At 36.1% G+C, this 21,190-nt stretch overlaps 1 protein-coding gene across 1 annotated transcript in view; it reads right to left on the bottom strand.

The window, feature by feature from the left end:
* igf2r (insulin-like growth factor 2 receptor) overlaps positions 1 to 21,190 on the bottom strand; it is a 52,961-nt gene that overhangs the window by 15,488 nt on the left and 16,283 nt on the right. The window contains exons 14-34 of the mRNA XM_073852998.1: positions 20,207 to 20,357; positions 18,561 to 18,738; positions 18,216 to 18,331; positions 15,384 to 15,543; positions 15,009 to 15,185; positions 14,795 to 14,896; positions 14,611 to 14,712; positions 13,325 to 13,499; positions 11,972 to 12,145; positions 10,065 to 10,208; positions 9,753 to 9,928; positions 8,558 to 8,645; positions 8,268 to 8,471; positions 7,357 to 7,487; positions 7,168 to 7,271; positions 6,946 to 7,079; positions 6,678 to 6,874; positions 3,687 to 3,813; positions 3,011 to 3,142; positions 1,972 to 2,234; positions 1,676 to 1,888 (exon numbers count right to left, since the gene is read on the bottom strand). Of these exons, the coding sequence (XP_073709099.1) occupies positions 1,676 to 1,888; positions 1,972 to 2,234; positions 3,011 to 3,142; positions 3,687 to 3,813; positions 6,678 to 6,874; positions 6,946 to 7,079; positions 7,168 to 7,271; positions 7,357 to 7,487; positions 8,268 to 8,471; positions 8,558 to 8,645; positions 9,753 to 9,928; positions 10,065 to 10,208; positions 11,972 to 12,145; positions 13,325 to 13,499; positions 14,611 to 14,712; positions 14,795 to 14,896; positions 15,009 to 15,185; positions 15,384 to 15,543; positions 18,216 to 18,331; positions 18,561 to 18,738; positions 20,207 to 20,357 (3,248 nt within the window). The remainder of the gene's footprint in view (positions 1 to 1,675; positions 1,889 to 1,971; positions 2,235 to 3,010; positions 3,143 to 3,686; positions 3,814 to 6,677; positions 6,875 to 6,945; positions 7,080 to 7,167; positions 7,272 to 7,356; positions 7,488 to 8,267; positions 8,472 to 8,557; positions 8,646 to 9,752; positions 9,929 to 10,064; positions 10,209 to 11,971; positions 12,146 to 13,324; positions 13,500 to 14,610; positions 14,713 to 14,794; positions 14,897 to 15,008; positions 15,186 to 15,383; positions 15,544 to 18,215; positions 18,332 to 18,560; positions 18,739 to 20,206; positions 20,358 to 21,190) is intronic.

Raw genomic sequence — 21,190 nt, 5'->3', positions numbered from 1 at the left:
GAAAGTGGAATTCAGTGAGTACGTTTACATGGACAACAATATTCCGATTTTAACGCGATTAAGATAATACTCTGATTAAGAAGCAACCATGTAAACTGAGATTTTTGATTAATTTAATCCGACTAAAGTCATAATCGGAGTAAACACAAATCGAATTAAGACAGGTGGAGTATTCCTATTTTAGTCGCATTATGGAAGACATGTACACACCTTAATCACACTATTCACCTTGTGTAGGACTTTTCGCCACATTTTGTGACAGGATACACACTAATGCTGCGTTCCAGGCAGGTTTTTGAGCTCGTAAATCACGTCTTCAAACCACGACTCAGGTCTTTGTAGCGTTCCAGGCAAGTCACGCTAAGCATTTATTAGTTTTAGCTATATTATTAATAATTTGATTGCAATGTTATATTGTCCTAAACTCTATTTTCCACCGTGTGCCACTTGCATAAACACAGCACCCCAGAGGCTTTATTGTTGTTTCGCGGGCTATGTAACGTCAGAACTTGGAACTGGGAGTACGTCGATCTAGTACGAGTTCAGGGGTGGGAATTCACGGGTTTGACTGCCTTTCCAGTGCACTTTCACGGGTAGAAGTTTGGAAAAACACGGGTTACGGGTTGCCTGGAACGCGGCTAATGCTCTCAGTTGGTCGCACGTGCTTATGCTTTGGTTTCATTTTTATTTATTTATTTATTTTTGCTACAACATGGGATTAATCAATGCTCATTGCTGATAAATGGTTTGTCTATTATCATAATTTATAGTTTTATGGAAATGTAGTTAACATTCAACCCGTTCTTTTTCATTAGTATTGTTTGTGATTTTAATTTTGTGAACGGGATTTCCGCTATTGGAATGTCTTAGGAGGATGCTTTTCACTTTTACTATCGAATTCATGATCTTGGTTTTGCTAACATATAGGCTACACCTATCAATTTTAAGATTAAAACTAATTTTTAAAAGATGGATTTGTTATTTTTAATTAAACAGCATAACAACAATAAAATAAAACCAGCTTATATCATTTATTAACAAAAACTAATAAGACGAGGCATGGACTCCATCACATGCTGTGTTATATGCCGACTAAACAATTTATTACAGGGCGCGCAAACACTGAGCAATCAAATCAATTAATAAAAAATAAATAAAAGAAAGCCTCCAAAGCGTAATGTGAGGTAAACGGCAAAGATAACAGGGTTTTCAAAATGAAAAAAAAGAAAAAAAAGTAAAACTAAACTGGCTTTCGACCTGCGTGTGTTTTTTTTCCTGAAAACTGACTGGCTCTGAAACGCTCGCTGTATGGAGCAGACGCTTTGGAGCAGCACAGCATGCACTCGCACAAATGCGACCACGGCAAATTTTAACTCGCACATTCTAAAAAAATTGTTGCATATGTCCAGAGCCACTTCAAGTTTTTGTAAAATTAAAACCGAAACATCCAAAAGTCTATAAGGAAGATGAACTGATAGCGTCGCGTGTGGACCTAATGTGTCATTAATCGATCTATGTACTATAACATGTAAAATGGGAACATGAAAGGAATATTCTAAAAGCAACTCATGTAAACAGCTTAATCATATTATTGTCTTATTCAGAATAAGGTCATTAATTAGATTACTGGTGTCCATGTAAACGTAGTCACTGTTGTACTGATGCTTTTACTTACAATTGGAACTCCATCAACAGGATCCATGCACACAGCGGCCCCTGGAGGACAGTTGACCCCTGGAATGGGGTTGAGGGGCTGGCAGATGTTGATGTAGAAATCAGGAGACTTGTCCCTATCTACATCCTCATTGATTGCTTTGTAGTAACCAGTGAGATGGATCAAAGGACTGAGATCAATCTGGTTGGTCCCATTCCAAACAGAGCACTTCACCTGCAAAGAACAAACACTAAATTTGTTGCAGGTTCAACTGAAGCTGGTTTAGAGAATCGAAAGCATTAAAGACTTCCTGTTACCTGTTGTTCGCAGACCAGAGGAGTGTGCCAGGAGAAGAAGTGAGTGCAAGTGGTGTCATCTGAATACACCAGCACCGGTTCATCCGTACCTCCTCCCTCGGACTTGCAGACGAAGCTGAAGATGCTCTTGTGTTTGAGGGAAGGGTTAGCGGGACACGCGTCTCCATCCTCATAGGTGAGCTCTACCACCTGATCCCTATACACCAGCTTCCTAGTGGCTTTCCCACCACTTATGGCATTCTGAGTGTCTTTGATGCACACGGCTGCAGCAAAAAAAATCTCAACATTACCATACAAAGTCTACAATAACTTTTTTTGCTCAAGGCCCTAATGAATGATCAACAGCTGTGTTTTTTTGTTTTTTGTTTAGTGATAGTTGCTCATGAATCCCTTGTTTGTCCTGAACAGTTAAACTGTTCTTCAGAAAAATCCTTCAGGTCCAACACATTCTTTGGTTTTCCAGCATTTTTGTGTATTTGAACCCTTTCCAACAATGACTATATGATTTTGAGATCCATCTGTTCACACTGAGGACAACTGAGGCACTCATATGTAACTATTACAGAAGTTTTAAGCACACACTGATGCTTCAGAAGGAAAAACCAGGCATTAAGAGCCAGGGGGTGAAAACTTTTGCACAGAATGGAGATGTGTAAATTTTTTCTTATTTTGCCTAAATATCTTTTTTTTTTCATTCAGTATTGCCCTTCAGAGGCTATATAAGATACCCAAAATAAATAACATTTACCCTGATCTTCAAATTCAAAAACCAAACCAAAAAAAACACCTTTGTGGATCATTCAGGTAACAACACAGTATTAAGAATCAAGGGGATGTAAACTTTTGAACGGGGTAATTTTTATAAATTCAACTATTATTTTCTCTTGTGGACTATATGTAAACATCTTTTATGTGAAATATCTTATTCAGGTCAATTAAAATAATTGCGATTAATCCCACCTAACATTAAAGCTTTTAAATCTACTTGTATAGATATTTTTCTTTTTTCACTAAATTAAATCTACAAAGGAAAATATACCTGTTCCAGCGGCACAACCAGCATTGGCTACTTCTCCACACACATTCAGTCTGAACATCTTCCTATGATCCGAAGGATCATAGACTGTATAGCCACCTGCCCGACTGAGGGCATTAAGGTCAAAGAGATGACCTGTGGAGACCAGGCATAAGCACAGTACATCTCAGGTTGATTTAGGGACAAACATAGAGTAGACAGAGTGCTACTTTCAACTGATTAGAGTGTGAAAACATCAACACTGTTATTCAGGCTATTTGTAACCCTGGACCACAAAAGCAGTCATAAGTTTTTTGTTTTTTTTTCAAAATCATCTGAAAGCTGAATAAATAAGGAAAATATTTGGCTGAAATCTGGAATTCGACAGTGCAAAAAAAAAAAAAAAAAAATTGAGAAAATCGCCTTAAAATTCTTAATGCATGAAAATTACAAAATATATTCATGGAACATGATCTTTACTTAATAAAATGATAATTTTGACCCATACTATGTATTTTTGGCTATTGCTACAAATATACCCCGTGCTACTTGGTTTTGTGGTCCAGGGTCACATTTGTATGCAACAGACACCTATATGACACAGCTATGAGCAGACAGGAAGTGTCTGGGTAAGGTGATTCAGTTGTTCTGATTGTGAAGCGTGTATTGTGTGTGAATGGGGCTCATGCGGGTGACTCACCAGTAGCTGGATTTGTGACTTTACAGTCGCCATGTTCAGTGCTGTTGAGAGGACAGGCTGCAGCAGTGGACCAAACAAAGCTATAGACACAGTTCTCCAGAGCCGTGATCCGAGTGGGTTCAGAGTCCTGCAGAAAGACAGAACTAAAGTGTCACTATGCTCAGCGTACACTGTACAGTATGTGATATAATTAATATCTGTATATTAATTATAACATTAGGTCAATAAGATTTTTTATGGTTTTTGAAAGAAGTCTCTTATGCTCATCAAGGCTGCATTTATTTGATTAAGAAATACAGTAAAAAAAATGAAATATTACAATTTGAAATAACGTTTTTTTTATTTGAATATATTGTAAAAATGTAATTTAGAACTGTAATGCAAAGCTGAATTTTTAGCATCATTACTTCAGTCTGCAGTAGTGTTAATTTCGTCAGACGAGACGAGACGAAATATGTTCGTCAACGACCTTTTTTTTCATGACTAAGACGAGACGATGACAAGACTGCACCACTGTCCAAAAACGCTGACTAAGACTAAATTAACATGCCTTATTGTTGACGAAAAAAGACGAGACGAAAATGTTTTGCATAAAATAAAAACTAAGATAAAATCTCTCTTCATTTTCGTCTACAATCGTCTCTGCTTTTTCATCAGCTGTTACGGCTTTAAAATATTCAAACTGGCTGGCGCTGAGCCAGAGACGGACGAGCTCTGCGCTTGTCATATAATTACAACTATGCAGTGTTTTTAACCACATAACGCTTATTTTAGGTTTCAGACATTTAAATACACATAAGTACTAGTAAAAGGAGACATTTAGAGTTTGTAAAATACACACATAGGTCTATGGAAGCAGCAAATAACAATCTATTCAAATATAATTTGCCGATGTGTTTTATTCATACCACATACACATAGGCTAAGTAACTAAAAAGTTCACTCTATTCCTCTTCTAGTTCACCAGCCACCTACTTGCATGTATTTCGGGAGAAACGGATGAATGTATATGTGCTGTAAATCCGGCTGACAGGACTCTCTGAACAGCAGCGCGAACAAACATGGCCGCGCCCATCTCACGTTACAGATTACGATCCAGATCATTTATATAGGGTTTTAAACGACGAAACATACTAATTCACACATATTTGTGAATCGGAATATTAGATAGTTCATGGCATGGTAAGCAAGTGTGTGAGTATTCTGGATAAAAAAGGAAAAAGGAAATAAAAGCGATCTATCTGTCATACAGTGTTATTGTGTCTGTGTTGTGTCACGTGACAAGCTTGATGCGTCGCCATGGAAACAATAAGGACGAACGTTCTAAAATAACGGTCGCTTAAAAAAAACTCACTCTCAGGGGTCCGCTAGAATATTTTAAACTCACCACTGAAAGGGTTAATCATTTGTGAATGTGTCTCCTAAATCAGAAATTGAAAACCAGACACGTTTAACATTTGCATTCAACAAAAATCATTCAACAAGTGTATTTTGTCAGGTAATTATGACATTTAACCAATGTTTGAGATATGTGAAACACTTTTTTTACTGAAATGTGTATCAGTAATAATCTCAGTAATAATGTGTTATTTTAAAAAAAGACTACAATTTTTTGACTAAACCTAGACTAAAATATATTGAGTTCTTTTTTGACTAAAACTAGACTAAAATTAAAAGACTTTTAGTCGACTAAAACTTGACTAAGATACCTTGAGTTTTCTTTTGACTAAAACTAGACTAAAATGACGAGACTTTTAGTCGACTAAAACTTGACTAACAAAAAAAGATATGTGAATGACTAAATATGACTAAAACTAACAAGGACATTTGGCACAAGACTAAGACTAAGACTAAATTAAAAATAGGTGACGAAATTAACACTAGTCTGCAGTGATCCTTCAAAAATCATTCTAAAATGCTGATTTGATGCTCAAGACATATTTCTTAATATTATCAACATTGAAAAATGGTTGCGCTGCTCAATATTTTTGTGGAAACCATGATCTTTTTTTTCTTTCAGGATAATTTGATGAACAGATAATTTAAAAGAACAGCACTTATTTTAAATATAAATCTTTTACAACATTATAAATGACTTAACTGTCACTGTTGATCAATTAAATGCATCCCTGCTGAATAGATGATGTCAAAAGTTTACATACACCTTGCAGAATCTGCAAAATGTTAATTATTTTACCAAAATAAGAGGCATCACACAAAATGCATGCTATTTTTTTATTTAATACTTACCTGAATAAGACATTTCACATAAGTTATATAGTCCACAAGAGAAAATAATAGATGAATTTATAAAATGACCTTGTTCAAAAGTTTACATACACTTGATTCTTAATACTGTGTTGTTACCTGAATGATCCACAGCAGTCCCTTGTTTGTCCTGAACAGTTAAAATGCCCACTATTCTTCAGAAAAATCCTTCAGGTCATACAAATTCTTTGGTTTTTCAGCATTTCTGTGTATTTGAACCCTTTCCAACAATGACTGTATGATTTTGTGATCCATCTTTTCACACTGAGGTAGTGTTGTCACTGAGGTCAACTGAGGGACTCATATGCAACTATTACAGAAGATTTAAACACTCACTAATGCTTCAGAAGGAAACACGATACATTAAGAGCCAGGGGCGTAAACTTTTGAACAGAACAGGTAACAACACAGTATTAAGAATCAAGTGTACAAGTCAATCAAGTTAACTTTTTAAACGGGGGTCATTTTTATAAATTCAACTATTATTTTTTCTTGTGGACTATATGGAAACGTCTTAAATGTGAAATCTTTTTCAGGTTAGGAAATACTAAATAAAAAATAACATGCATTTTGTATGATCCCTCTTATTTTGGTAAAATAGCTAACAATTTGGAGATTCTGCAAGGTGTGTGTAAACTTTTGACTGTACTGTACCTAAACTGTATATTTACTTCAGAATATGCATGTGTGAGTGTATAGAGAAAAACATAAATAACCACTGACCACTTTGTCAGGGTCGCATCTGAAGCTAATAATGGTGGTCCGGTTTCTTATGCCATCAGGACAGGGTTGTCCATTGGTGTATTTTAGAACCAGGTGGTTTTCATCCCACTGTGGACCTGCCTCTGCCTCCCCCAGATTCACATACTCATCTCCATCCTTCAGACAAGCCGCAGCACTAGACGGGCAGCTCCACAAACCTGAGACAAACAACAGGTAAAACACCTATGCTGACTGCTCAATACACTCCAGCTGTGTTGCTACCACTCACCGGTCTGGGGAACCAAAGACTTGCACACATTGATATAGTAACGCTGTTTCTGATTGGTCGCATCCGGTATGACCACCCAATTAGATTTGTGCAGGGCTAGCGTGGACAAATCGTAGGAGTGGCCATTGCCATCACTGCCAGACAGAGAGAAGGTTATAGGTCATTTAAACAGTTGTATCATGTGTTAGGAGTGAATACATAAGCAAAAATGTTTACTCTCACTTGTAGGAGCAGGTTGTGGTTTTGAATGAAGGACAGGCCAACGCTGTGTGCCACTCAAACAGATATGTGCAGTCTGCAGTCTCCTTTATGAACTCTGGCTTACCCTAAGAAAAAAAAAGAAACAAAGATTTAGTCAGGAAATTCATTTAACTTTCTAATAAACTCATTCATTGGCTGAAAGGAACTCACTGGATTCTTGCTGTGGTCGCAGGAGAAGAGAATAGCCGTGGATCGCTCATAAATCTTGTGGCACTTTTCCCCACTCGTGTAGTTGATCATAATAATCCCATCATCAAATGTGAGGTTTTGATTAGCTAAGCCTGCAAAGGAGCATGGGAAAGGTGATGAATAGCTCACCCAAACATTGAAATTTGCTAAACATTTACTCACCCTCAAACTATCTAAAATGTAGATGAGTGTTTATTCATCAGAACAGATTTGGATAAAATTAGCATTATATCATCTGCTCACCAATGAATCCTCTGTAGTGAATGGGTACCGTCATGAGAGTCCTAACAGCCGACAAAAACATCACAATAATCCACACGACTCCAGTCCATAAATTAAATGTCTTGTTAAGGCGACTTGTTTTTACTTTAAATGTTGCTATTGGTCAAAAATTCATATTAATACTTCCTCCAAGGAAAAATCCATGCCTGGTTGTCCTCTCACATCAAAACCCAACAACATATTTGTTTAGATTAGTTTTGGGAGGTTTTAGCTTGAAAACAGTGCTTAATCTGTGCATATATCTCTCCTGATCCAGACAAGATGACTTTGTCACTGGAGAAAGCAAAATAATGGATAGAGGATCTGTATTTTAGCCATAAGCAATGGTTTGAAGTGAAAAGTAATCCAATTATGATTGGATTAATTGTGGATTACTATGATGTTTGGAGTCTCATTGTGACGGCACCTATTCACTGCGGTGAATCCACTGGTGAGCCGGTGATGCCAAAATTTACAAATGTGTTCCGATGAAGAAAACAAACTCATCTTAGATGGTCTGAGAGCGAGTAAATGTTCAGCAAATTTACAGTTTTGTGTGAACTATTCCTTTAAACATGAAGAAGCTATGATACGGAACAAAACAAAGTTACCTGCTATCCTGTGCGCACTGCCCTCGACCTGACAGGAGGACACAGAATTGCTGGGACCGTGAGGGCAGACTGTGGTTGTAATTGGGCCACATACTGCAAAGTTATACTCGTAATTCAAATCCTTCACTTCATAGTCCTTTCCAGCCAGTGGTGTAAGATTGTACTCATAACCACTCTTGGGGTCCTTGACTTTACAGTTTTCACCTGTGAGGGAGAGGGACTAAATTGAGTCAAAGCCAAAGTAAGTGTATTTCTTCATGTTCAGTGAACAAACTGGATGTTGATCCTACCCTGCACTCTTTTGATAGGGCAAGCTTCTGAGGTTCTCCAGATGAAGACATATTCACAGCCATCTTTGCGTTCATACATAGGTGCACCCTTAAAATAGAGAAAAGAAAAATAGGTTTTAAAAGCTTCACCATAAAAAAAAAACAGATCTAATCACTTTGTCTTGTTATTTTTATTACTATTTAAAAGTTTGGGGTTGTAAGATTTTTAGATGTGTTAAAAAAAAGCCTCTTATGCTCACCAAGGCTGTATTTATTTGATTAAAAAATACAGTAAAAAGAGTAATATTGTGAAATATTTTTACAATTTCAAATATCTGTTTTCCATTTTAATACATTTCAAAATGCAATTTATTTCTGTGATGCAAAGATGATTTTGATAAGTTTCAGTGTCAAAAATAATTTCTTCTTGTTATAAATGTTAAAAAGAGTTGTGGTGCTTAATTTTTTTTTTTTTTTTCAAAATATTGGTTCAAAGTTACTTAATTTCTTTTTACTTGCAGCAACAGGGTTACATATATCAAGTGCAGCTAAACAGTGATTCATTAAAATTAGTTTTTAAAATTATTTAATAGGGATGTAACAATATCAAAATCTCATGAAACGCATATGTGATTTAAAAAAAAAGACAAATAAAAATGTATTTGTACATTTTAAAGTTACATTATTCTATCAAATGCACTTTAAGAGTTCAAAATTAAGAGCTCCAACCCATGTTCTTAACTAAGAAAACAGTAAGAACTGTCAGAAAAAAGTAAGTGAATTGACTTCACTAAACAGACTTGATGAAGGGATTAAGCCATATTGTGCTTTCAGTTTTAGTTTGTTTGACAGATACTGTGCCAAAGCCTAATGGCCCAAAACACAACTTTAAAGACCTTTTATGTCAGAATAAGTAGTGAACAAATATCTTAAAAACTACAAATTTGTAGTTTTTAAAATGCACTTTTGCTATCGCGATATCATGATATTAATAATACTGCTACATCCCTATTATTTAACTATAAACATTTATAGACATTGCATGTGTGAATCTTAGATTAGATTATAGTTTATATGTACATGTCCAGTCATTTTCATTCATAAGAACATGAAATGACTTCCAAATTAATGAGACACCAATTTGTTCCATATTAGTGGAAAGCGCCATAGATAAAAATGCATTTGCACTTAAGAGAGAAAGCGTGCACTTGCTTACAGGACTGTCATCACACTGGAAGATGATTCGTGTGGAGTACCGTCCTAAACCGCACTTGTCCCCATTCAGATAAACAATACTGATGGAGCCATCTGCCGCTGCCTGCAGGCTGGACTGCACATATCCCAGATTTACACTTTTGCCTTTTAGCTGCCCACATGCTCCAATCGCTCCAGCTGCCAACAACAGAAGTCTATTAGTTTACTGTGCACTCATTCAGACCAGCACCAGTTACAAACAAAAAATCCATCTCAAAGTACCAGACTAAAAATTAGAAGACATTTTAAAAGAGTTGTCAAAAGAGACACTCACCAGGGCAGTCCTGAACACGAGGCAGCGGTTTACACACGTTGATGTAAAACTTTTGAAAGCGGGCCTGTTCTGAGGTGTCCAGAGGAACGTAATACTTGTCATCCAGACTGAGGTCACTCAAGTCATACTCTCTACCTTGTGAATCTGGAAAAGCAAGCCAGGAGGATCAGTAACAAAATGGAGATTGTAATGGTGTAGAAAGGACACACTTTTGGTGTTAAATTTGACAGCCAATTTTGATTTAATCTTAGTCATGGTCTTTTGACTAAAACGCCATTTAGTTTTAGTCCTATTTTATTTATCTGAATTGTCTTATAGTTTGTAATGATAGTTTTAGTCGACTAAATATAAGATTTTAATCTCTTTATTTATAGTGCAATGTATTTATTAAGCATTTCTCTAATATTACCAAGCTCATTGTATAGGTTTGATATTAAGGTTTTATCATGATAGACACAAATTTAACTGATGTGACATGCAACTTCATATTAAAATGAAATGGAACCACTTTTCATTAAGAAACAAGAATATGGTCTTCTTTTCGATTAAATCCCAATTGTTTTACAGGCTCATTATGCATTCTTTATAACAACTTGTTTACCACATTATTTATTGTTTCAAGCAGACAAATCTATTTATATATATACATTTAGATTAATCTTTACTAGGGCTACAAAAGCAATTTAGTCAAAAGCATTTTTTTTTGTTGCTTGACTAAACTAGGCAGCTGTCCCTTTGAAACCGAATGCATGGATGCAATGTACTGATACCTGCCTGATATTCTTCTTCCATAACTGTTTACGTTCACCTAAGATGTATCTGAGTGTGTTTTGGTGTTTGTATTTCTCCGTTCATGAGGCGTAAAAGAATAGATACACATGCGCTGTGTGATGAGGCACTGATTCGGTCTGCGCTCAGAAAACCAGACCGATTTGAGTTCTTTTGCATTGTCAGATTTATCCATATGTGTGCTCTTCTCTTACTCCCAGATACTGACATTTTTGAACGTTTTATAAGACATGCCAGCTTATGTCCTGCCAGATAGATCAATAGGCTATGTTACAGTTGAAACGTATGCATCTAACCTCCTAACCATGCAGCAGATTCATTCTAAATTAATCTTTTCCTAAATCTTCCCTAACATTTTCGTCTCATTTTTATTCATTGACAAAAGTTAAAGGAGATGTTTACTTCAGATAATTTACAGATAATTTACTCACTCCCTTGTCATCCAAGATGTTCATGTCTGTCTTTCTTTAGTCAAAGAAATTATGTTTTTTTAGAAAAACATTTCAGGATTTCTCTCCATATAGTGGACCTCTATGGTGCCCGCGGGTCTGAACTACCAAAATGCAGTTTAAGAGGGCATTTAATCTTCTTTGTACGTTCACTTTGTAAACACTGGGTCGGTACTTCTGCAGCAATGTAGGATGATTTTGAAGTTGGAGGAGAAAATCAGATTGGAGTTTTTCGACCTACCCTAACTGTATTGAACCGGAATACACAGTACACACAGAGCGACATAATACAAGCATTTGAAGTTAAAAAGTATATAAATTGTCAATTTTTTTAGAAAATAACCAATCTTTTCTCTAGATAAAACTCTTCTTCCTCGGCTGGGATTTAGAGCCCTTTGAAGCTGCATTTAAATTGCATTTTGGAAGTTCAAATCTGTGGGCACCATAGAGGTCCACTATATATAGTGAAATCCGGAAATGTTTTCCTCAAAAAACATAACTTCTTTATGACTGAAGAAAGACAGACGAGGGGGTGAGTAAATTATCTGTAAATTTTTGTTCTGAAAGTGAACAGGAAAAAATATCGTTGGCGAAAATTATGACGAGAATTATTTGTCAAGGAAATTAACACTGCACACTTTGCATGTTTTTGTGCATAGGAAAAATTACCAGTGACTTGGCAATCCACAGGAGCAGGTTCACAAGCTAGTGGAGTGGAAAGCTCGAAGAACACATTGTGGGTTACATGTGTAGTTGTCCCCAGCTCTTCCTGTATAAGCCTCAGAGAAGGTTGGTTGGCCTTTTGGTCACACACGAAATTGATGATGAAGCTGTCTTCGGTACCTATTGTGCAGATGGGAAACAGAGTAAAAAATGGATGCGGTCTGGGGTGGAACATTGCATGTAATGCCAAGATGGATTGGTCAGTCTTGGGATTCAAAGATTTACGCATAATGATCCTAAACTGTATGTTGGTTCCTGACAATTTACATCCTACAAAGCTATACTAGCTTCATCACCTTGCGATCATCTCTAATATTGCTGAAAAGTTATTTAATGTGTAGGGATGTAACAATATCAAAATCTTACAATACCATAATATCTCAACATAAAGTCCACAATATGATATTTATTACGATATAAAAAAAAAAGACAATTAAAGACTTGGAAAAAAAGAAAATTTTGTACATTTTATAGTTGAATTATTCTATCAAATGCACTTTGAGAGTTTAAAATTAAGGGCTCCAACCCATGTTCCTAACTAAGAAAACTCTAAATTACATGCACACTGGTGTTATATATAATAATACTATCAACAATTTTATATTATTGTTATTCCTATGACAGTAATAGCCATATATTGTAAAACAATTGCACTTAAAATAAAAAAAGGGAAATTACAATACTTCTTTACTAATTTCTACTGGACTGCAGTAACGTTACCCATTTAAACCGCTAGCTGCCAGCAATTCATGCACCTTCAAGCTTTTGTGGCAGAAACAGCAGTGGAGCTTTTATTTTGATGGAAAACTCTTGTTTCAGTGAAAACAGGCTCACTACAAATCTAGTGAAATGCTGTAATCACCTGCCACGAAAATAAAGCATAACTGCTGGCTGGAAGGCATGGAAAACACCAGATGACAAGCTAAACGTCTGAACGAAGTGTGTGCTTCACTTTGAAACGCACACAGCGAAAACAATGAAGGAAAAACTTGATGGAGGGATTAAGCCAACTTGTGCTTTCGCTTTTAGTTTGTTTGACAGACACTGTACCAAAGCATAATGGCCAAAGCACAACTTTAAAGAAATGCAATGTTAGAATAAGATGCTTAAATACATTTTAAAAACAATAACTTTTTGCCCAGAAGACCTATCGTTTCATATCATCATGAGACACCATGATACTGATAATACTGTTAAATCTGGTATGTTTATAGGAAGCATAATATCTCTAAGTAAAGCTGACATTCAGTGGATTTCAGTGGTGTAGGTCATCAAATGATTTTTCTGTCAGTTACGCACCTGTCGGTTTGTCCAGGACCCCTTTGTATATTAGTGTGAGAGCGCCGTCAGTGGAGAACTGGAGAACTTGTTCCACACCAACTTGACTCACAGGTTTCTCATCTTCCAGTTCACAGCCAGACACAGGTTTATCTCTGACAGTTCCGCACTCTTTCACAGAACCACAAATGTTTACCTACAGTAGACAGGATGGATATTTAATTTTTGTTTTAACATTGGTATAATTGTACAAAAAATATATATATATTATTCTGTACATTTTAGTACATGACCAGGAAAACTGTCAAAAAATGTAGAAAATATAGAAAAAAAAAACAGTAATATTGTAAAATATTGTTACAATATAAAATAATGGTTTCTACTTTAATATACTTTAAAATACAATTTATTCCTGTGATGCAAATCTGAATTTTTTATCAGGCATTACTCCAGTCTTAAATGTCACATGATCCTTCAGAAACCATTATCTCAGAAATCAATACTCTGGCAAATATTTCTTGGCACCTGTAATACTTTCATCAGGATTCTTTGATGAATAAAAAGTTAGAAAGCATTTATTGAAAATATAAATCTTTGCTATCACTTTTCACCATTTTAACACATCCTTGCTGAATAAAAGTATTACTTACTTTTTAAAAAAGAAATAAATATAGACAAAAATAAATATAAACTTCTTTTAAAAACATTAAAAATCTTACTGATCCCAAAATGTTCAACGGCAGTGTCCATTCCACTAACAAATAAATACTAATAGTAACTAAATGTGTATGCACATAAACTATTTAATTCAAAACTTTGTGTAGTAAAAATATGTGAACTATTACAACTTTGTTTTAAAATGTCATTTATTCCTGTAATTCAAACCCTTCATAAATCATTGTAATCTGCTGATTTGCTGCTCAAGAAGTATTGTGCTGCTTAATTTGTGGAATTAATTTGTTTCAAGATTCTTTGATGAATAGAAAGTTCAGAAGAACATTAAACATTGAAATAAAAACCTTTAGTAACATTAAAAATGTTTTATTGTAATTTTAAAAAGTAATGACCCCAAATGTTTGAACAGCAGTGTCTGTATAAATAAATAAATAATTACTGACAATAAGTTACTTAATCTACTGAGAGTCCCAGTTTAATTTCATTCGTCATCCAAGGCCGTTATCATTACAGTAGATCTCTGTTTAGCACTGATACTGATGTACCAGAAGCTGGTATCACACTAAAACTGACTTCGGTATTGATCCATCCCCTACTCAAGAGCATTTGAAAGATTTTAAAGTGCTTCTTACGACAAAGTCTTTCCCATGAGCCTTGACGTGGTATCCACTTTCAGAAGCCAGTGGTTTCAAGTTAAACTCAAAGCCAGTGTTGGGATCTTTCACCGAGCAGGTCTGTAGATAAATAACAAGAGAAATAAGAAAACAAATCTTCTCGATTCTGTCAAAGTTGGTTTGTGCAAAATCTAAGGTTGACCTGATTGGTGTCCTTAACGGTTGAGATTGCGCAGGCTGCTTCTGTGTGCCAAACAAAGTCTGCGGTGCAATTCTGGTTCATAAAAAAGCGAGGACCAGATGGCTAAAGAAAAAAAATACATAAATAAAAATACTGTTTTATAAATGATTATAAATAATTTTAAATAAGCCTCGTTGCAACAGTAAAAATGAGTAAAAGGTCAGTAATGACTCACTGCTGTCCCAGGTGAGCAGAAGAAGTGGATACGAGTTGTGTAAGTGGTCATCACTCCATCTGCTTCACACACTGAGCCGTTCGTGTACTCCAACATTAGCTGGTCCTCTTCCACAATCACTGGCCCCTTCTTAGCAATGCCCAAGTTACTGACCTCTACCTTCTCAGACAGGCCTTCCTGCTCAAGTAACATGTACACACACACACACACACACACACACACACACACACACACACACACACACACACACACACACACACACACACACACACACACACACACACACACACACACACACACACACACACACTTGCAGTCAGTGGTGCAGCTTTTTGTACTTCATGTCATTCCTGTGTTCACAGTTAGTGGACTAACCTTGTCAGCTTCGAATTTCACCTCACAGACAGAAGCTTTCCTGTCACAGCCAGGCACGGATTTAAGTGGCCGGCATATATTGATGTAGTACTTCCTCGGGTCACCGTGGCCAGGTGTTTGCATGGCCTCCCAGTTCCTACCGCCGTTAAATACTGACAAACTGCAGAGGGGAAGGAAACAAGAGATTTACTGTAGAGACATTGTCTGACTTTTGATAGTAGCACTTGTTTGGATGTTGTCCAGCATGTATAAAAAAAGTGATAACACTAACTGAGAAATTATCAGGATAACAGTGCATTTATAACTTGTAATCATATCTAGTGTTTAAACGTCAATATCTAGTGCTAAATGTCTCCACTATGACACAGAAGGATATACCAAAAAAAGGCAAAACTGGGTTAAAATAAAATATAAAATTACACAATTAAAAAAAAATTCTTTAAAGAAAACCATAGCAAGTAAAAAAAAAACATTTCATAAAAATTATGTTTCAAATAGAAAATTAATTTGAAAAAATTAAAAATAATGTAATTTTGACTTTACTCTCAAAGCATCCCGGCTTTACTCTCGAAACCCTTCGACTTTATTCTCGAAACCCTTCGACTTTATTCTCAAAACCCTTCGACTTTATTCTCGAAGCATTCCGGCTTTATTCTTGAAGCACTTCCTGCTTTATCCTCGAAACACTTCCGGCTTTGTCCTCGAAACACTTCTGGCTTTATTCTCGAAGCATTCCGGCTTTACTCTCGAAGCACTTCGACTTTATTCTTGAAACCCTTCGTCTTTATTCTCGAAGCATTCCGGGCTTTACTCTCGAAGCACTTCGACTTTATTCTTGAAACCCTTCGACTTTATTCTCGAAGCATTCCGGCTTTATTCTCGAAGCATTACGGCTATATTCTCGAAACCCTTCGACTTTATTCTCGAAGCATTCTGGCTTTATCCTCGAAACACTTCCGGCTTTATCCTCGAAACACTTCCTGCTTTATCCTCAAAACACTTCCGGCTTTATCCTCGAAACACTTCCAGCTTTATCCTCGAAACACTTCCGGCTTTATCCTCGAAACACTTCCGGCTTTATCCTCAAAACACTTCCGGCTTTATCCTCAAAACACTTCCGGCTTTATTTTTGAAACACTTCCGGCTTTATTCTTAAAGCATTCTGTCTTTATTCTCGCAACACTTCGACTTTATTCTCGAAGCATTCTGACTTTATTATACACTATATACACTGTGTCGTATCCAAGGGGCAACCTTCCGGTCTCCCTCGTGAAACCAACACGGAAGTGACTGAAACTGCAATTCATCGACTGGCCGCTTGAGGCTGGCTGCAAAAGGGAGTCAATCCCATTGACACTCCATGTTAAAATGCCCAACTTTACAGCAGAAAAAAGTATGTTTACAGCCTGGTTCAAAAAATAGTTTTGGTCTATAAAGCTAGTTTTGCCCTTCATGTCAACTGTGAGGGGGGTGAATTTTTTTTATAACTCATCAGTTTAAGTTATATTAAGCTTTAAAGTTCAGCATAATTAAGGGCCTGGCCACTTGAGTGACAGGGGGATTGCCGCTGCTGTCACCACTGTCGCTCTAGGCGGGCGTGGTTTCAGCAACCAGCTCCACCCACATCCCGCCTTTTTGCCCATTTTTGATTATCCGGGAGTGACGCGCGATGACGCGATTCCAAGATGACGCGGCCGAATCCCGCCCACTATGAGCTTCAAATTAGCGCTTCAGAATCCTATGGGTGACGTCACGGATACTACGTCCATATTTTTTACAGTCTATGGTCGTATCCTAACGCTATTCTCGTAATTTTGACTTTACTCTCGTAATATTTCAACTTTACTTGTAATATTTTGCCTTTGTTCTCGTAATGTTTTGCTTTTATTCTCGTAGTATTTTGACTTTATTTTCATAATATTTTGACGTTATTCTCATAATATTTCAACTTTTTTCTCTAAATATTTATCATATTATTTTTTTTTTTAATGTGGCACTAAAATGCTGTCGTATCCTAATGCTATAATAAAAGCACAGTTTTTGCCAAATATCAAAACATACAGAGTGCGAAATGTGACAAAATGTATTTGAAACAATATTTTGCCATTTTGTTGTTACATAGGAATGAATGAATGAATGAACACATAATTTATTAATAAAAGGGTGATGGAAATTGTTCAACTAACATGACATTAAATCAAGACATTTTGGCCCAGAAAAGTAGTAAGGACATCATTAAACTAGTCCATGTGACATGAGTGGTTCAACCTTAATGTTATGAAGCTATGAGAATACGTTTTTTGTGCAAAGCAAACTAAAATAACCACTTTATTCGATGGTTTCTTCTCTTCCGTGTCAGTCGATGTCCTTACTATCTTTCTTGGCCTTGAACGTGGTATTTATATTGCTGTCTATGCAGGGTGAGAAAGCTCTCAGATTTCATCAAAATATCTTTATTTGTGTTCTGAAGATGAGTGAAGGTCTCATGGTTTGAAACAACATTAGAGGGCATAATTAATGACAGAATCATATTTTTTGGGTAAACTATGCCTCCTATTTCAGTTTAATAAAATGCAAGCCATTCAAAGCTTGATTCACCCACAAAATATGGCACTATCAAAACATAGTACGGTTTGTTTAATTATCCCAACCAGCAACACCGGCTCAACCAATGACATGAGTTTGGGACAGGACTTGCTGTTGTTTGTTCAATCAATGGCAGATAGGGGAAGTATTTAGTAAACTGTGAAGTGTGTCATTTATGTCGCTCTAGTGGCACCAAACTTGTTTTTCTCTAGGACATATGAGCCTTTTGTGAAAGGATGAGCTAACCTGGACAGGTCGTACTGCTGCAGAGTTTTGGGGTCCGTCACAACACACTCGTGGGGTCTCTCTGGACAAGCGTAGGAAGTGTACCATTTGAAGTTATAAGTATTAGCATCTTCTACCTGCAGAAAAATGGTCATAAAATGATGTTTTTGGTTTGGAGACAAGACAAAAGCCTTAAATGAATAATCTCCGAAGGTGTGTACAAGGCAAAAAATGCTTAACATACAAGACCTTTATGCTAGAGTTGCATTACTTGAGTAGAGGCTAAAAATATTCACCTGAAGAGGCTAAAAATATTTTTGTGTGTTCACAGTCAGCACAAGCAGAACAAAGAAAAAGGTGCGATACCTGAAACTCGGGTTTTCCTGGACCAGCCTCTCTGTCACAGAGGAATGAAATGAGTGTGGAACGCTGTGTGTGCTGCTTGTTGTTGTACTCAGATCCATTTCTATAGGTCAACTGGATCATGCCATCATAGTAAGAAAGCCTGGAGTTAAAATCGCCGAGATTCCAAGAGCTTGTGCCACTGCAGAGGCAGAATGGAAAAGGTTAGCTCCGCCCACAGCAAATCTTATTGGTTCAAAAATCATGCACTCTACATATTAAACATCAAATTATGTTCCGAATGATTTTCATATCACACTTCCAGCGAAGACAAATAACCTACAGATAAGCTCAGAACACTACACAGCCTCAGAGGAGACAGAGCAGAGGATTTATTGATTTATTTACTGTATATTACACTACTGCCACACAGATCTAATATAAACATGCAATTTCTTTCCCAGATGTTTACCTTTACAGACATAACTGACTGTTTTTGTAACTCACGTGCGTTTTTAACAAACTTATGCATATTTGACAGTTTAAGCGCAATAAGACATGAAAGAAAACTTAGTTTAGTACATGACTTTCTGCGTACATGCTTCGGATATGTGCGCTCTGAAAAGTGTGTATCAGAAGTTTTATACTAATATGGTTTAAGATGCATGATTTCAGCGCAATAGACATGATAATCAAAACCAAACAGATTTTTTTTTTGCAAAGTATCTGAGGTACGATCTGTAAAGGTAAAGCCCTATTCTGGAAAAGCTTACGGGGAGCAGCAGCTTATTTGCATTTAAAGAGCCATGCACAAAAAACGCGTGTTTCTGATTTTTTTCCAGATGTTTACCTTCACAGACACAACTGACTGTTTTTGTAACTCAAGTGCATTTTTAACATAAACTTATACATATTTGACAGTTTAAGTGCAATAAGACATGAAAGAGAACTTAGTTTAGTACATGACTTTCTGTGTACATGCTTCGGATGTGTGTGCTCTGAAAACTGTGTAACGGAAGTTTAAACTAATATGGTTTAAAACGCATGATTTCAGTGCAATAGACATGATAATCGAAAACCAAACAGATGTTTTTTAGCAGAGTATCTGAGGTATGGTCTGTAAAGGTAAAGCACTATTCTGGAAAATAATACAGGGAGCAGCAGCTTATTTGCATTTAAAAAGGCATGCACAAAAACCACGCGTTTCTGATTTTTTCCCCAGATGTTTACCTTCACAAACATAATTGACATTTTTAACATAAACTTATACGTATTTGACAGTTTAAGTGCAATAAGACATGAAAGAGAACTTAGCTTAGTACATGACTTTCTGTTTACATGCTTCGGATGTGTGTGCTCTGAAAACCGTGTATTAGAAGTTTAAACTAATATGGTTTAAATTATCATGCAATAGACATGATAATCGAAAGCAAAAAAGAGGGTGGGGAGCAGCATCTTATTTGCATTTAAAAAGACATGCACAAAAAAAAAGTGAGTTTCTTTTTTCACTCAAAATAGGCATTTTGAAAATGATATAATAAATATTTTGTGGGGTATTTTAAGTCGAAATTTCACAGACACATTCTGGGGACATCTAAGACTTATATTACATCTTGTAAAAAGGGGCATAAAAGGTTGCCTTAAAATTAAAATGACCAAAGCGAACTTACCTCTGGTCAACTTGACAGGCCCCTGCTGTTTCTGGACACTGTGCGGTCTTCACATTGCCACATACATTGATGAAGTAGTCATAATTTTCGGACGACATGTTATAATAACCTCCACTAGATTTGTGAAGCGGGGACAAATCAAACAAAATTCCTGCAAAGAAACAGAAGCACATTTAAATGCAGCACTATAAAATGAAATTAAACACTATAAACAGCCTAAATCTTTAATCACTAAGCTGCACATCCTCACAATGTTGAAGCTTGAAGTTTAAAAACAATTAGATATTATTTTACAATAAAATGATAAAAAACTCTGGATCACGTTCAGAGGTGGGTAGTAACGAATTACATTTACTTCGTTACATTTACTTGAGTAAATTTTTGGGGTAACTAGTACTTTTAGAGTATATTTAAAGATAGGTACTTTTACTCAAGTACATTTATAGTGAAAAAACTTTACTTGTACTTCGCTACATTTGATGGCGTTCCTCCGTTACTGACAATATACAAAGGACATATGTGACCCTGGACCACAAAACCAGTCTTAAGTCGCTGGGGTATGTTTGTAGCAATAGCCAAAAATACATTGCATGGGTCAAAATTATTGATTTTTCTTTTATGCCAAAAATCATTAGGAAATTAAGTAAAGATCATGTTCCATGAAGATTTTTTGTAAAATTCCTACTGTAAATATATCAAAATGTAATTTTTGATTAGTAATATGCATTGTTAAGAACATAATTTGGACAACTTTAAAGGTGATTTTCTCAGGATTTTGATTTTTTGCATCCTCAGATTCCAGATTATCAAATAGATGTATCTCGGCCAAATATTGTCCTATCCTAACAAACCATACATCAATAGAAAGCTTATTTACTGAGCTTTCATATTATATATACACATCTCAGTTTTGTAAAATCTAACCTTATGACTGGTTTTGTGGTCCAGGGTCACATATATACATATATACACATATACACATAC

The sequence above is a fragment of the Garra rufa genome, chromosome 13 (genome assembly GCF_049309525.1).
Source record: "Garra rufa chromosome 13, GarRuf1.0, whole genome shotgun sequence".
In the NCBI taxonomy this organism is placed as follows: domain Eukaryota; kingdom Metazoa; phylum Chordata; class Actinopteri; order Cypriniformes; family Cyprinidae; genus Garra; species Garra rufa.
Note: the sequence above shows the minus strand (reverse complement) of the source record. Positions and strands in the feature narration are given on the sequence as shown.